Here is a 14,163-nt window from a genome sequence, read left to right on the forward strand (position 1 = left end):
GTGACACTGACTCCTAGTTCCCAGGATTGCTTTCAAAGACGTCATCTGGGTGAACATGCTTGTTCGTGGGGGTGCGGGCGCCCAAGGCGAACGCCCCACTAGAGTGGACAGGATGAATGCGGCGGAGGGACACCCCAGGGGTGACGCCGTTTACTAACTAAAAGAGAAAGTAAAATGAGGGTAGGGCCCCCCGCGTGAGGGCCACTTCGGAGCTAGGATCCCTGCGTGTTTTTGGCTCTACGTGGGTTGGAAGATTGCCCAACCTTTGGCAGTAGATGTTGGAGGCCATGAGGTAATAGCGCCCTGAAGCAGCGACTGTTGGTGTGGGGGGGCTTTATAAATTAACCGTACATTTAAAAAAAACATAGACCATAGGGTGAGAGGGTTCAGGTGTTAGGAGCGTGAGCGATGATTACCGCAGCAACCCCCCCTACACTATACACACAGTGATTCGCCCATCGTTTTCGGAGACTTGGTAAGAAGATACATTAGTAACGGTGGATTACACGTCGTCTTGTGTTGTGACGTGCGTTTTAGGCAGGAATTTGCGGTAAATCCAACCCCAAGCGAGATCAAAAATCCGCGCCGTTCAGAGCCACTTTTTCTGGAGAGGTAAAACCGCCCCTACGCGGCCTGGCAGGCGACGCTACCCTGGATCACGGGCAGCCTTCGTGCCTTTCATTTCCTGTTGCAGAGGGTGGGGTATTTGGCATTTCCAAATGCGCCAGCAAACGCTGCATTACGGTCGCACGTAGCCCGGTGGGGGCGTGTCCGTCCTTGGGTTCTGATTGGCCGCTCGTTCAGGGAACGGGTGGGGGCTGCGGGAGGGCTATAAAAGAGCATTATCGAGGCTGTGCTTCCCCACCTTTCCGCAAAGCAGGAGTCAGGTCATAGCCAGAGGTAAGCGGCTATAGCGCCTCCGGGGCTTCGAGGCACAGCCGGCGTGTAATCATTGATGCGTTTCCCCATCGTGAATACTACGGAAGTGAACGTGGTGCTCGCGGCCCAATCACCGGGTTGGCGCTACATTGGGGAAACCGCCTCACATAGTACCTCTTACCGGATTTAACGCGGCCGGGGTGGAGGATTCGTTTTTTCCAGGTAGTATTGCCTGTTGGGTATCGCCGGGGGGGGGGGGGGTTATGGGTGGTACATCCCATGGGCACCGCAGTCAGGTGCCCGAGCCGGGGTTATGGGTGGTACATCCCATGGGCACCGCAGTCAGGTGCCCGAGCCTGGTCCCGTCTCCACGAGGCCTCTGGCAGCACCTCTAAGAGCGACGTCGGTGCTGCGGGCGTGCCTCCTCCGTGTGACGCTGCGCCCCATGAATAGCGGCCCATGACCCGCCTGTCGCAATCATTCTCACTTGCGCATATCCATCATGGCCTCCCATCGGAGCTGTTCTCTGCATCGGAGGGGTTCCCCTGGGGCTGTGTGGGCCAGCCGCCTCTCCCTGGCAGCCGCCCCCTTGCTGTCATTCTATTCGGGGTTCTAGGTGTGACCTCGATGGTGTTGCTTGCAGTGGTGACTTGGCAGATATTTTCAGAATCCACTTTACCTCAGCTCTGTCTTTTTGATCAATGGCGATTTAACCCCTTAGTGCCAAGAACGAGTATGGTCGTCCTTTTTGCATAATAGGCTGGCACTTAAAATGCGTGTCTCGCCCCCTCTTTTCTACAATTTAATGCACTTAATTCATTTCTTTAAATCGTTCACTAATGTGGGCCTAGTATTAAAATCTCTGCTATTCCGCCGCCTTTGAGACATTTTTTTTGGGTGGGGGAGATTGGGGGCGCTAGGGCTAGCCGTCCTGCTCCATAACCCTTTCCTGGAGGGAACTGTCGCAGACACTGTTGCCCTAATATAATTCTACAGTATTACTGTTTCGCAGAGCACAATGTTTGAGGGGAGGCGGGCGGGCGCCTAGGTTGCCTTGTGGGGGGGGGGGGGGTTGAAGGTGGGCTTGCCTTCAGAGCTGGGCAGTTAACACCGCAGGTGCAGTGCATGGAATGTTTGAATGGCATGTAGCCTATAGGCTTACTCTGGCTTGTCGCGTAAGATCTGGGGGTGCGTGTTATGGTGGCGGGGTGCAGTCCAGGGGTGTGCTGCAAGTTCCTGGGGTTTTGGTTTGTGGTCTTGAGCGGAGCGGGTACGGGGTTCTTTTGGAGTGTTGTGGTGGGAGGACCCTGCCTCGCTTTTGGGCATGATGGGGACCCGCTCAGAACTCATGGCTTCTGGCTTCAATGTCATGGTGACCTTCACCCCCGCCCCCCTCCTGGCCGCGGGCGGTGGTGTTGGAGAGCGTGAGCGCCCCTCTGCGGGGGCGGCCGTGCCCTCCGCTCTGGGATGTGACGGCGTAAGGGGGGCGGCCCTCTTTTAGCGAGGTGCAGTAACCTTGACGCTGCCGCCTGTGGAGGCCCTTCTCGGTAGGCCCGCCGCGTGATGGTGGGGGCGAGCGGAGCGTGTGGCTGAACTGCCCCCGGCGCCGCGACGGCTGGAGTTATTAAAACGCTGTATTCAAATTCTGTGCGACTGATGGCCTAATTATTCTGTCTCGTACGAGGGAGGTATTGTGTGAAGCCTGGCAACGGGCACTGCGTTGGGGGGGGGGGGGGCTGTATCTATGGGTATGGGGAGCCTGCACTGTTTCCAGCCGATTTACCTTCGCATTTCCTCTTTTAGGAGACCTTTTCACACAGCCAAGATGAAAGTAGGAGTCAACGGGTGAGTATGAGATGCGACCGTATGTTTCTGGGAACCGTTGACTGCACCCAGTCCCCCCTGTACCCCGCTCCCCAGCCTCAGCTGTTATCTCGCCGCCTCCCCTCTGTCCTGGTTGGTTGCCTAGTGACTGGCTGTGTTGGCAGGTACAGCACCTGCCTACTTGTCGGTCGTTACCACCGAGCGGTATGCCATGTAATGAACTCGCATCTCGGTATGCCCTGCCTTTGCAGGGCACACGGTGCCCCAGTTTCCATTTTACCCCCCATCCACTTGTGGATTGTACAGTTTCAACCCTGTTCCCGCAGGTTGTTGGTCGCAACCAAACGCGGCCGCCTCCTGACATTACTGCGGACACCCCGCCCCCCGGGTTCTTTAGCAGCGTATTCATGTGGATCTTGAATTGCACGGCACCGTTAGTGCGGTTTCTTCTCCTGGGGACGTGACTCACTTCCGCTTGCTCGCCAGCACGTACCCTGTCCCTTGTGCCGCAGGAAATCCAGCCTGAGCAAGTTTCTGCCCTGCCCTCATAGCTGCCGTCTAGTCTGGACCTTCGCCCGGGGGTTTGAGTGGTAGGTGGGGAGGGGGTGCTTTGGGGATCCGAGGACTTCAATTCGAGTGTGCTTGTCACTAATTGGTCTGAACAGCAGCATGCCTTGCCAAGGCCTTGCCCCGCGGGTAGCATTGCTCGGGTGTTCCTTGGCTTGAAGGCCCATTGCTCCACCATTGCTTCCATTTGAGTCCAGATTTCCCACAGAAACCCAATCTGGCCTGGCCTGTGATGCTGATCTAAACTTGGCATCTTAACCTTAAGAGGGGAGATGGTACCTGGTGCCAATGCTTGACATAAGGATCCTGGCAAGCTTTCAAACACCCAATGGAACCCTCTGGCAGGGTGGTCAGGGTATTGGGGTGCACGACACACTGGTTGAGCCCTAGTGTGCCAGCATGAGACTTTCATGCCACAAACCTTCTATGCTCCTAACATCCATTTGGAATTGGGCAGGGGGATCGTCTTGAAGTCCTTAACTGGGTTTCATGTGAAGCAGCCTGGGCACGTCGATTGGCTTATGCAGCAGAGGTGCTTGTGTAATGGAGTTTGCTGCTGCACACCCTATCGTGGCTTTGCATTTGCCGTGTAGCAAGCCTGTATTTGCTCGGCACCCAATAGTGTACCTTCCCGGATCTCTCCACACTCTATCAGGTCGGGGGTCTAAAGTCCTCGGATAACAAATGGCCTGCTGGGAGGTGTGTGTTTATATGGCCTAACTGGTCCAAAGGGCACTGGTCTGCTCCGCTGCTGGGGTGGGTGCTACTTGCAAGAGTGTTGCTGATGCCACTTTTAGTTTGTAGGTCTGGTGGTAGGTGCACCGCCTTGACCGTCTCAGGGCACCATGTAAAGGTAATGGCAGGCTGTTGCTTAATCACTGGCTGTCGACATTCCCTCGGTCAGACTGAACATCAAGATTGGCGGTTAACCCTGATCTGCCTTGCATTGTACTTGGAGTTTGGCCCACTACTGTCATGGGTTGGTTCGATGGAGTGCTCTGTTATTAAATTCTTGTATAGCGCCACACGCTCGTGGGCTTCAGGGTGCACACCTCACAAACAAGAGGGAGGCGGCAAGAAACAATGCAACATTTGACAGATAACTAATCCTTGTATTCAACAGGTGGGCCAGTCTTGACCGCTCTCATTAAATAAGCTAGAATAGGGGGATTGGGGGTTCATGCCCACATCAAAACTGGCATCCCTGAACTTCAGCTTGACGCATGGCTGATCTTTTTATCGTTCATTGACCAACAGACCTCCTAAAGGCACGGCCTTCATTATCAGGGGGGTGGGAGTGTGTGTAATATTGCAGAAGATTTTTTTTGGTACAACCCAACTTCCAAATGGGTGTCTAGGGTATACGTGGTATACTCCTATATCTCACTGGAAAGCTACAGTAAATGTCCCGTCTGTGCCAGTAGTATTTCTATTCAGAAGGGTGGCGAAGCGATTACACTTGGTGCAGAACTGCCTACAGTCTGTACTGCCACCACAGTAGCATTTGCTGTCTGGTATTGTTGTCCGTCCATTAATGTCTGTCTTTCCCCTTTAGATTTGGCCGCATCGGTCGTCTTGTGACCCGCGCAGCCATCAACTCTGGAAAAGTGTCCGTGGTGGCCATCAATGACCCCTTCATTGACTTGAATTACATGGTGAGTGCACGCTCGAAGGACCACGTAGGGAAGCATGGGACGAGGGGTACATCATGTTCGTTATGATTGCATTGGAGTTCTTGGGTGTGCCTTTGCACCAACAGGGTGACTCCCCCAAGAGCCAAAGTGAACTGGGGGGGGGGGGGGGGGATTGAAGAGCCTGGGTAGTGTAGCACTGTGCAATGAATGTAACTTTGTTTTCAGTCCACCATGGCAGAAGTGCAGACTTGGTACCACACCTACCAAGTCACCAGGCTGAACTAAAGCCATTGGGTTGCCTTAAGTTCCCGCTGCAGCCTTCCATAGCTGGCACGAAGTGATGTTGGACAAAAGTCCTATAGTTCTCCCACAGGAATGTTATGATTTAGGGCAGGGTGGGTCCTGTAATTCCTAATATGCATTTCCAGTTGCGCACTAGCATCTTGCACTTGCCCTGCCATCCCAGATGGAATGCCCTCTGATGTTTTGATTGGGTATTTAACGAGGGGCACACACCAAGAAGGGTCCAGCTCTGTCTGGTGCATAACCACCCTTTCCTCCAGGTGACGCTTGCAGCAGTCGCTCCAGCTGATCCTGGACCACTGCTCCACACCAGAGCACCATTGCCCTGATCCTGGACCACTGCTCCACACCAGAGCACCATTGCCCTTTGTCTTTAAGGCTTGCAGGAAAATTCAATAGTGTAAATATGACACATTGCTCTTCCTTATCACTGCCAGGTTTACATGTTCAAGTATGACTCCACCCACGGACGCTTCAAGGGTGAAGTGAAGGCTGAGGACGGTAAACTCGTCATCAATGGCCATGCCATCACCATTTTTCAGGAGTGAGTATGATTTTTGACTTTGAGCTCTCTATTTGGTACACTATAGGGATGGGGGAATCATCTCCTTTTCTGGGCTACCACTTGGCTCTGGAATGTCCCTTGAGTATTTGCATTAAGGGCCATGCATCTTCTTTTGGCAGACGTGACCCCGCCAACATCAAGTGGGGTGATGCTGGAGCAGACTATGTTGTGGAATCCACTGGCGTGTTCACCACAATCGACAAGGCATCTGTGAGTAAAGTCTTGTCTGTGCAGTCTTAGTCCACAGCTGAACAGCCACAGGATTCAGGATCTCCACTTTCTCTCCTCACTTCCAGTGTTAATGCGGAGGACACTTGGCTCTCCTCCTCCCTGACTGCTGTTCACGCATGGTGTGCTGCTAACCATATGTTTTAATGCCAGTAAGACTGGGATCCTTCTCATTGGAACCCTACACTCTCTGGCCACCCTCGTTGGGCCCCCTCTTGTGAAGCAAAAAACCTTGATCTTCTCTTCTGCATCTCTCATCCCTAAAACTCTCCACTGGCTCCCAGTGGTTGCAAGGATCAGGGACTGCACTACATCCACATACCTCCTCCTAGATCCCTTTGCTCACTCTCTGCAGGTCAGACGTTTCGCCATGCAGACCTTGGGGGTGTTGACTTCTTTGGCAGGCGCCTCACTCTGGAATGTCCTACTCGCCCCTCTCAGACGTAGCCAGATCACCTTAAGTTCCATAAGATTCCCAAGACCACCTTACTAATGCCCCCCTGCTGCTGCGACTGGCTGCCTGACCCCTTTGAGTCATACAGGGTCCAGGTCCTTCCTCAACCTGCCTGACTCAGCACCCCCTCCAGCATTTTCCTGCAGGCACCCTTACCAGACTTGGTCCACCCACTCCATGCACTATTTGTATCCTGTCCCCAGTGCACTTGCCCTCTGGCCTCTCCTTAGCACTTGGGACCCCCCCTCTCCTTCCTATACCATCCCTTTGCCAGACTGCCCCAGCCTTTCCTAATGTTGCACTTGCACAATCTGAATATCACAAGCCCTAGTAGGACAGTTCCCTCTGCCCCCTTAGTCTTGTGCTGCCTAGAAACACTTTCTGTATTGCTGCCTTACACATGGTCAATAAGTGACTCCACACAGGCCCAGCAGTGCACTCGTTGGACACGCCTCTGGACTCACCAAATAAGGTTTCTGGTTTTCTTGTTCTGCACAGGCTCACCTGAAGGGCGGTGCTAAGCGTGTGATCATCTCTGCTCCCTCTGCTGATGCCCCCATGTTTGTGATGGGAGTGAACCATGAAAAGTATGACAACTCTCTAAAAGTTGTGAGGTGAGTGAATTCAGAGAAGGTGCGGTTGGGTTCAGTGTCTGTACTAGAGCAAGTTCCCTCTAGCTGCTGCCTACCTGCAATCTAATCTCTAGTTTCCTGGAAGGCTCTAAATGGGGGGGGGGGGGGGGTGAGGGGCCTTGGGTGGGATCCACCTAGTTCACCCTTTGAATAGGGCTGTGTTTTAGCGGGAGTGATTGCTACCCTAACTGTTCTCTCCTCTGCAGCAACGCCTCCTGCACCACCAACTGCCTGGCTCCCTTGGCCAAAGTCATCAACGACAGCTTCCACATTGTGGAGGGTCTCATGGTAGGTTCTCATGTCTGCATTTGGGTAGGTGTTTGGAACTTGGGCAGTGCCATGGCAATTGACGCACTATTTCAAGGATTCTTTCCCTAATGCAGCCTGGGAGACCTTGGGAAGGATTTGGTTGACCTTGCTAGAGCAGGGAACTCGAGTAATTGGGGGGGGGGGGGGGGTGGGGGGTTGTGCAGGGATAATATCTAACAGCACACGCTGCAGATCATTGGCATGCTGCCACGTGACTTGACACTTGAGCAAGTTCACCTTTGCATGTACATTAGGCTCAGTCTGGCATCTCTTGTCGGGCAGGCTGTTCACATTGCCAGTGCGTGATCCATATAGTTGCCCTTTCTTTTATAGTGCAGTGCCCCTCCCTGAGGTTTATGCGTTCCTTGCTACTAGTTTTGCAGAGCAAATGGCTGCCATGTAACCACTAGCAGGACTAAGTTCTATGAAAACTTGGTCCCCATTATGTTGTGGCTATCGGATTTCTCTACTGCTTCTGTGGGCACTGCAGTTTTAGTCCATTTAGAGAGGCTTACTTGCAGACACATGTCGCGAAGCACGTCGTGGCTCCCCCCGCCCCCCACTCATGAATGATGCTTTGACACTGGTTTCCTCACCAGACGACGGTTCATGCTGTGACAGCCACCCAGAAGACTGTGGATGGTCCCTCTGGCAAACTGTGGCGCGATGGCAGAGGTGCCAACCAGAACATCATTCCAGCCTCCACTGGAGCTGCCAAAGCTGTCGGCAAGGTCATCCCAGAGCTCAATGGGTAAGTGGCGGTCCCTTCAGGGGTGGGTATTGCTGATCAAAGGTGGTCACCAGTCATTTGGGTACACGCCCCTAGAGTAACAGAGGGGAGCCCCTCTACTGAGAACGAGCATGGTTAATCTTGGTCTCCACTAGAGGTTTCCCGACTTGCGGCTCATTCCTGCAACTTTGGCAAGCCTAGGCTGTATGTGGATGGTCCTGGGCATCGGGATCGACTCCTGCAGGATTTATACTTGGGAGCTGTGGTCTCCCATGCCTTCATCCTACCTGGCCTGTTATTGCTCGAATGTTCCAAAACATCATGGTGTAGGCACCTGTGACTAGGTATTCGGGTACCATTGGCTAGCAACATGGAGTTACTAGGTGAAGGTCCAAAACCCTCACTGGCTGGCATTTGCTTGAAGGCTTCGGGTGTGAGCCATAATAAGGGTGGGTGCTGTACAAAGCTTCACCCATGCCTGTGGGATCCCTCTACACATGGCCACTGCATTGCCCTTGCCAACTAGACTGCAGGTGGCAGGGCACAGTCACTGTTGGGCAGCTCACCTCCATTTTTTCCACATTGGGGGCTTCAAGTTGTCTTGCCGGCTTAACTTGGCTCCTGCGGCGGCAAGAAGTGTGGCAATAGTTTGAGGGGTGGGGGGCGGCACATTTGGCCTTGTTGCAAAGCCAGCGGGCTTATCTTTCTGGTAATTGACTTTATCCTAGAGATTGGGTGGTTAGAATGGCTGGTGTGCATCATTTGGATGCAGTGGGCTCTAGGGTGTACCTGCGCCAGCCTCTAATGGGCACATGCATAATTGTGTATTCTTGGATGGGCCTTGTAACACGTCTTTATTTCCTGTAGGAAACTCACTGGCATGGCTTTCCGTGTTCCTGTCCCCAACGTCTCTGTGGTTGACTTGACCTGCCGCCTGGAGAAGGCTGTAAGTGTCTGTGGGTCATGTATGCAGCACACGCTTCTAAATGCAGGTCCATCTGCCCGGCTTTATCCCATGCACTTGCTGGATCTGAATGTCTCCTGGCCTAGTAGGATCGCTGTCTGTTGCCCCCTCCTTTGCCTCATTGCCCCTTGAAACACTTGTGTATAGGCGCGTTATAAATGCCATATCATATCCCACCCCCTCCTTGCCCCGGACTCGGCATAAATGCACCTTTGAACGCTTCCAAGGGCGCACAATGCTATATGTAAAGGTTGGAAGTGAGGCCTCCTGCTTGTGCCTTGGCATTTGTGACCAATGCTTTTTGCTACGTTTGCAAATCGCTGGGAGGAGGTGGCTCCATTTTGCAACCCTATGGTGCATCCCGGATTGCCCTGTAAGGTGCCTGCAAGGGTGTGGGCACTGTGCTGCTGTGTCTGCAAGGGTGGGCACTGTGGTTCTGTAGCTGACGTGGTGTTGAGCTCGTGTGTTGCTTTTCAGGCCTCCTATGACGAAATTAAGAAGGTGGTGAAGGCTGCAGCTGATGGACCAATGAAGGGAATTCTGGGATACACCGAGGAACAGGTGAGCACAGCATGCTGTGCATTTCTGAGGGCTGGTGGAGGCAGTTGCTATGCACTTTACGGGAGTGTACACCACTCCAAGGTACTTGCTTAGTTGGGTCTGGTATGGGCAAGAGGCAGTGTCTTTAGATGTCAGTTTGCAAACCTCAGCCAGACCCTTTGCCTTGCCCGCCATAGCTGAGGACTGAGCTACAGTTGGGCTGGTGAGGGCGGTCTAAGCTGCTAGGCCTTCAGCCATGTGTCTTGGGTATATTTCTGTTTGCCCGCCATGCATGCTGGGAGTTTGACATGTCCTTTGCTCTCCAGGTCGTGTCCTCTGACTTCAACGGTGACAATCACTCCTCCATCTTTGACGCTGGTGCAGGCATTGCCCTCAACGATCACTTTGTGAAACTGGTTTCTTGGTGAGTTTATTGACTATATAGGCTTGTTACTTGGCTGCAGGAGTCCCTGGCTATTAGATCCACTGGCAAAGTGTGGTTTTACCCCCTTGGATGTAAAGAGCCCCCCCCCCCCCCGCCCTGGAAATGTTGCTACACTAACATCCTGAGCTGACCCTGCTCTACAAGCAGCAACTCGAGAGCTTGGATGACTACCAGCAGATGGTCTGGCTCATTGGATCGAACCAAATGGCCACACATCACTCTTAAGTCACTGGGACACTTGTCTTTGCTAGAACGAACTGAGTCTGCTCCACGACTAACTTTCTTTTTTTTTTTCTGCCTAGGTACGACAACGAATTTGGCTACAGTCAGCGTGTTGTGGACCTGATGGTCCACATGGCCAGCAAGGAATAGACTACTGATTGTCCTGCCGCCCCCTCCCTTTCACTGAACTTGTTGTGGTCTTTCATTTACATGTGTCCCCAACACTCCCACCCTGTGCACAAAGGCCTCATTCCTGCCCTGGTCGTTTTTTTGTCCTACGTGTGCTGTCTGTGGCCTGGCTGACAGAAGGGGCTCCTATTGGTTAGTTTAACATACCATCTGTAAAACTGTAAATGAGAAATAAACACTTATCTTGGCACTGTGTGAAGCAACTGTCTAGCTTTCAATTCTTGGCGCGTGTGCATATCAATGGAGTGGTGCAGTGATGCATTTATCAATTGGGGGAGGGATGGTTGTTGCCTTGGCAGCCTGGCGTGGAGGCCCATGGATTTATGTGCATATGCCATGCCTAATCTAGAAATTGATGCAGCAGAGGGATTGGTGGGAAGTGGCAGCCACTGGGTAGCCATGGTTCTGCACATGTCATGTGCTCCATGAAGTCCACATGGCATCAATGTGCCACTGAATGTTCAAATGGCTTCTGAAGCCACTGCTGTGGCTTCAAATTAACTGCTTTGGCTGCTAGAAGCCTTGCTTTGCTAGGATTGACAAGTGATGCGCGTATGAAGAAGTTTTGACCTTGAACATGGGCTTCAGCTAATAACCAACTTCCCTTCCATGGCTAGTGGTTTCAAGGTTTTGGTCTATCTGCTAAAACCTCCCACATTCTGTACTCAATCGGACCCATTGTGAGCAGTCCCGCCATGCCACTGATTTACAAAATGGTTTTGCAGGATCCGACATGGTGTGTTGCATCTGAAGTTCATGTTGTGTGCGGCAGAGGCGTTGCTTGGGGTGGGTGGAGAGGGAGCTATAGAGCACCTGGTATTGTTTATAGCCCCAGGCAAAAGCTCAAGGTCTAAAACCAAAAGGTTTGCTACCCAGAATCCCCACAGCATGGCACCAGACTAGCAACACCCCTGGTGTGTAGTCCAGGTGGCATCGAGTCACACCATGTTCCTCCTTTGCAAAAGGTCTTTAAGCACAACGCATAACGTGACGAGTTACCTACCTTGGTATTTGAGGCCCTATGCAACACGACCTGCAGACTCACTAATCCGGATCTGCAATACCATCAGAAGGGATATCCTGGAAAATAACATGGTGTCGGGCAGTGACCTTCAAACCTTTAGGCCGAGCCCCAGCATTGCTAGTGACGAGCATAACTGCTAACCAAACTTCCCACTACATATGTACAAATGCCAGGTTTTGCATCAAAGCTGCACACTAAACCACTTAATGGGACTCGCAGCCTTGGCAGCTCGGACAATGAGATGACTTGCCCAGGATTACACACGTGGTTGGGGCCCAATATCTTCAGTTATTTCCTCAGGTTTGTGAAGCCCAGAGGACCTGGCAATACCTCTACCGGTTTCTAGGGGTGCAGCTTTGTTGTCCACATCCTGAGTTGCAATAGCACCATGTGCAGGTATGCACGCCTAAATATTTGGGTTGGGTGGCGAACAAGTAGGTCAGGCGGTGTACCATGCAGCCATGTGCCCCATCCACCTCCCACCTAGTCCTTCAGCAGTCACCCCTGTGCTGGACCATTAACCCCCTCATCCCATTCACCAAGCACCGCAGAGGCAGCCGTGCTGTGCTTCCCTGGCAAATCCCCATCCTGCTGAACTGAAAAGGCATTTGACGTCCACACTGGTTCAAATTAACAAGGTGCAGCTTTGGCCTGCACCAGGTGTGCTCTGTGTGGATCGTGGCAACAGTCCTGAAATGGACGGGACAGTTGGCCAAGCAGGCCACCCAAAGGTTACATGGCTGACTCCATGCATCCAACTTCCTCCCCACTGATTAAACCAACTTGGTCATGGTGCCCTCTTGCAGGAACACGGAGGCAGGTGACACCCCGGGGCCTATCCAGATACCTGACCCAGCAGACACTGCAAGATCCTTCAACCTTACATTGAATGATTGCTGCAAATTCTATACTTATTTGTGGGCAAACATGACTGGAATTTATCAGGGCACAGTCTTGAACCCTACCGGGGCTGCCATCGCCACTACTCATGTGAAGTAGGACCCTCCCTAGAACCAGGTTTGAGGGCGTTCCTTGACACTACTGGGTCTTGTGCGATGAGGCATACCCCAATGTTACGGAAAGACACCTTTGTCCAAACTGAAGCCTGGGTCCACACTCACTGGGTTCTTTAACCCATCCCCCTCATCTGGGTGAACAGTCTCGTCCTATGTACCCTGAAGTCTTGCTGCTCTTTTTCCTCTCGTTCACTGGCACCCTGTCAGATGGAGCAACACTCTACTCTCTTGCACAACTATATTCAAGTGTCCACGGTGGGCCACCACTCGTCATTGGAGTCAGTCTGGGGTTTTGCTGTTTCAATGTCTGCAGGTTGCCATATCCACCCTTGGTGGGCCTTGGGCCCGTGATTTGTACCTAAATGGTAACTGGTTTCATTTTGGTCCTTAATGTAACTCTGACATGCCCCACGACTGAAGATATACGATGCACCCTAGACATCTGGGTAAATATTCCAGTGCCTTTTGGTATTCCAACTTCATCCCAAAAAAGTGGCTATTTACTTGTATGCCGTGTCAGATTCGGGGGGGAGGGAGGTGGAGGCAATCAGGCCTCCAGTCCAGATTAACTCTTGGGCAGGGATGCAGAGTACCAGCTCCATCTAGGTAACGCAGAATGCAGCAGATGGTTTAATTGCACCTCTTTGCATCTGTACCTCTCTCGTTACAATCTCACAGGCTGCCCATCTGCCAGAACCTATTTCGCCCTTTTCAGTGTGCACAGGTGTGTGCTGCACTGTCTGGCCAGTAGTACCAACCCTTGTGATGAATGGACTTCTCTGCACGAGTAGAGGCTAAAGCACCTTCTCCACACTTCAAGTGTACAAACCAACACAATGGGCAGTTAAAGAGGCTTCCTTGTCCTTTTGTTGTGGGCCGAGTTAAGGCTATGCCCTTGATGTGACTGTTTCAGTGGCAACCTAAAAGCATAGCAGGGCATGTCCAATCCAGGTTATACTTCAATAACACTGCTCTGCCCCTGCAGGAATAAGCGAAGATGGCGTTCTGGGGTGAGGCAAGTAAACACTGGTCTTCCACTGCCTTTGATCTAAAAGAGGATTAATGAGTCTCTAGGGCGAGTGCAGAAGGGTTCCTGGTGATTCAAATGTAGCGGTTCTTGAAACGCTGCGCCAACAACAAAATTGCAAGGATCCCTGCTGTCTTGGCTCACAGGGTGGTGATTATTAATCCATGGGCGAGATGGGACCTTGTTCTTCGGCTCCAGCACACCACTGAAAATTGCTGTGGGCAGAGGTAGGTCTTGTTACCACAGCAAGTACACCCCCCAATTCCCCCTGATGGGGGGGCTGCTTGCCTCACTTCACCTCACTGGTTGAAGTCTTTGGAGAGGACCATTACCTCCACTCTTCCTCACCACAGCACTTGCCTCATGAGGCTCTGCCTCTGATGCAGTACCTTTCTTTATTTCTGCATGTAAACCCTCCCCTCACCATTTTTCCTGGCTCCGGCAGGGTCCTTTACTCTTCCGGGAGCAGGGCACCAGGGAGCTTCATGTGATGGCCCCCTGGCAGTCCTGTTTGCAGGGCTTCGGTGACCTGCAGGGCTTGCCATGCTCCACTCTTCCCAACAGGCTCCATCAAAGTCCTCTTGTGAGTGTGGGGAGGGGTGTCCTGATTC

General features: G+C 52.5%; 1 protein-coding gene across 2 annotated transcripts; it reads left to right on the forward strand.

Annotated features, from left to right (window-relative positions):
* Positions 1–794: 794 nt before the first annotated feature.
* Positions 795–10,684, forward strand: GAPDH (glyceraldehyde-3-phosphate dehydrogenase). Of its 2 annotated transcripts, none has more exons than XM_069650675.1 (12): positions 795–900; positions 2,683–2,724; positions 4,826–4,925; positions 5,645–5,751; positions 5,892–5,982; positions 6,953–7,068; positions 7,293–7,374; positions 7,995–8,146; positions 8,993–9,071; positions 9,567–9,650; positions 9,956–10,053; positions 10,377–10,684. In XM_069650675.1, exons 2-12 carry the CDS (start codon positions 2,705–2,707, stop codon positions 10,444–10,446), a joined length of 999 nt encoding a protein of 332 aa, XP_069506776.1. In that variant the 5' UTR covers positions 795–900; positions 2,683–2,704; the 3' UTR covers positions 10,447–10,684. The 2 variants fall into 2 exon arrangements, with proteins under 2 accessions (XP_069506776.1, XP_069506777.1); XM_069650676.1 differs by having other exon boundaries at positions 864–1,101.
* Positions 10,685–14,163: the final 3,479 nt, after the last annotated feature.

Source organism: Ambystoma mexicanum, chromosome 3p, assembly GCF_040938575.1.
Source record: "Ambystoma mexicanum isolate Mex_15411 chromosome 3p, UKY_AmexF1_1, whole genome shotgun sequence".
NCBI lineage: Eukaryota > Metazoa > Chordata > Amphibia > Caudata > Ambystomatidae > Ambystoma > Ambystoma mexicanum.